The 2,500-nt window shown below is 36.1% G+C and overlaps 1 protein-coding gene across 2 annotated transcripts in view; it reads right to left on the reverse strand.

Annotated features, from left to right (window-relative positions):
- The window catches only part of LOC137992305 (alpha-N-acetylgalactosaminidase-like), a 16,214-nt gene that overhangs the window by 10,253 nt on the left and 3,461 nt on the right, over positions 1-2,500 (reverse strand). For both annotated transcript variants that reach the window (XM_068837570.1, XM_068837572.1), the window contains exons 4-6: positions 1,331-1,423; positions 611-647; positions 435-499 (exon numbers count right to left, since the gene is read on the reverse strand). In XM_068837570.1, coding sequence (XP_068693671.1) covers positions 435-499; positions 611-647; positions 1,331-1,423 — 195 coding nt within the window. The remainder of the gene's footprint in view (positions 1-434; positions 500-610; positions 648-1,330; positions 1,424-2,500) is intronic.

A 2,500-nucleotide genomic window follows, 5' to 3' on the forward strand; every position in this document is an offset into this window, starting at 1 on the left:
TTACGGCTTGCCCAAGGGAAGTCAAGTCCTGTTGGACGGGATTAATACCTGGTTGGGTGACTGTCCGGTTATAAACCCTTGGGGTTACGCTCTTTGACTATCCACCAAGAAGAGCTGCTGATCATGACCCCACAAGTGGATATACAGCATTACAGCATGTGTATTCCATTTTAACAATGATTGTTTTAATAACACTATTAGCAACAAGATAACAGTCAAAATACTAACAGTGCAATGCCCTCACTACTGAATAAATTATACTAGAAAAGGTAGCTTGTGCCTCTTTGAAAACAGAGCACAGTCAAAATATAGGGGCCTGACTGTGCATTATAGGAAAGGTATGAAACAATTCTCCCAAAAATATACAACAACTTTCAAATGCCTGGCCAATGACAAAAGATTACTACTAGTTATTCAAATCTCTTGATACCTACATCCATGTCTTGTTGAATGTGATCAATGGTTCCCGGGTAACCTGCACAAGTTTTTGTTCCATAATCTGTGAATTACAGCACAAAAATATAAATTACTGTTTGGTCAACTGACACAGGTCAATTGACACAATTCCAAAAATCAAACTAAATACTTGACTATCAGGGTTTTGCCATACCTCCATATATTCCCAATTTTAGTCCTTTAGAATGAATCTGAAACAAGAATTTCTCAACTCAGCCACTATAATATTTACAAATCATCACAAGAACCCCTATCAGTTATCATAATTATGTATCACAGATGTGTGGTGGATCAAATTTCTTCTTGGTTTACAATGTTTTAATTTTTTAAAATCACAACATATTCTGTCTACTAAGTGCTTTGAAAAAAGATGTACTTGAATGAGTGGGTATGCACATGCACTATGTCCTAACCTCATGATAAAGAAAAAGATAAATTTATACAGTTACAATTAAATTATATTTATACACCAAATTACTTTACTTTGCACAGCAAGATTTTGTAGGTACCACATTTTCTGTCAGACCAACTTACCCTCAATTCAATAAGCTGGAACGTGAAATGAAACTACCAATACAATGAGGTGCCAATTAAATACATGTATGGAGGAGTATGGTTCATGGATGTTGCTAAGTGCACTGTTAAGTGCCAGCAGCCGATCTAATACTTAACCCATAATCTCACTTACTTTGGAGTCTACTAACACTAAAATGGGGTCAATTGAGGGGTAAGAGCTGGGGTTTACAGGCCAAAAGAGATGAATTCAGCATCTGAAGTTCACTCTAATGCCAGATAATTTTACTTGTTAATAGGGGCCACTTCAGGGATAAATAGATTAACAACATCTAGGTCCATTCAAAAAGCTGCAACTCACATAATTAGCTAAAGCCGGAATTCCACGGGGAAATCTTAAAGGGTCGGGTTGTAGTTGACCATCAGATGTACGATTATGCGAAGCCCAGCAATCCTGGAAGAAAATTAATAACCAAATTAGCTACATTCATGCTTATACTGTAATTAACATTTTTAACCTTAGAAAATCTATTTCCAGCTTATGCATTAGTTTAATGGAACTCTGCTGAGTAGAAAAAGAAATATATATTATAGAACATGTTTTTAAGCTTTAATTAACCCACTAATTGACACCTGGGTGACACTATGAAAACTCAGTTTGCATTGGTAATTTATACCCTAGGGATTATGCAAATGAGACTATAAAAGAGGTTACATGTGCTCCACCCTGTCACTCTACCCGAGGCCGCAAAAGGGAAGGGTTTGGCAACTTACCCTCCAACCCATTCGAGTAAGTCGAAATTGATCCTCATGGCTCCCATCTTCTCCTGGCCACAGCGATTCTCCATACCTTATTACCATATCATTAATAACAACACCCAGGGTAGAATATTACACTAGTAACAGACTTAAGGGCACCTGAGCAGGTGTCATGCCTCATGTCTTGTCATGTCTGTATTTCTTCATGGAATCTAAGTTTGGGGAGCGGCCTATCAACCCAAGCAGTTGGACAAAATTGACAGCTTTTTTCAGAGATCTTTTAAGTTTGCACTTACATCTCATTTAATATTATATTGACACCAGGCATCAATAGAAAGAGAGACAAATTGCTGTTTGAGAAAGTTTATGTTGATGGACACACCCTGCATGACCTTCTACCGCCTAAAAGAACACACCTACTTTATGAAAGAGAACATAACTATTTACTACCAAGAGTCGTTCACTCCAATTGCATCACATTAATACATTGTACATATGATGATGATTGTTGCTGTTGAAAAAACCTTATTAATTATTGGACTTTGACCTTTTTTTTAGACATTTGTAAAGTTTCACGTTTGTTTGAATCTTTTAATAAAGACCATTTCATGATTTATTATTATTGTTATTATTATTATTAATAATTATTATTTCCTTTTTATCTGAAGCAATGATAGAGCACAATAACCGGGCCCTATTTGATGGATAAAGCCTTTCTTAGGATGTGAGATATTCCAAGCCATGTGATCATTTGTAGATCTTCAATTTGATT

Source organism: Montipora foliosa, chromosome 2, assembly GCF_036669935.1.
Source record: "Montipora foliosa isolate CH-2021 chromosome 2, ASM3666993v2, whole genome shotgun sequence".
Taxonomy (NCBI): domain Eukaryota; kingdom Metazoa; phylum Cnidaria; class Anthozoa; order Scleractinia; family Acroporidae; genus Montipora; species Montipora foliosa.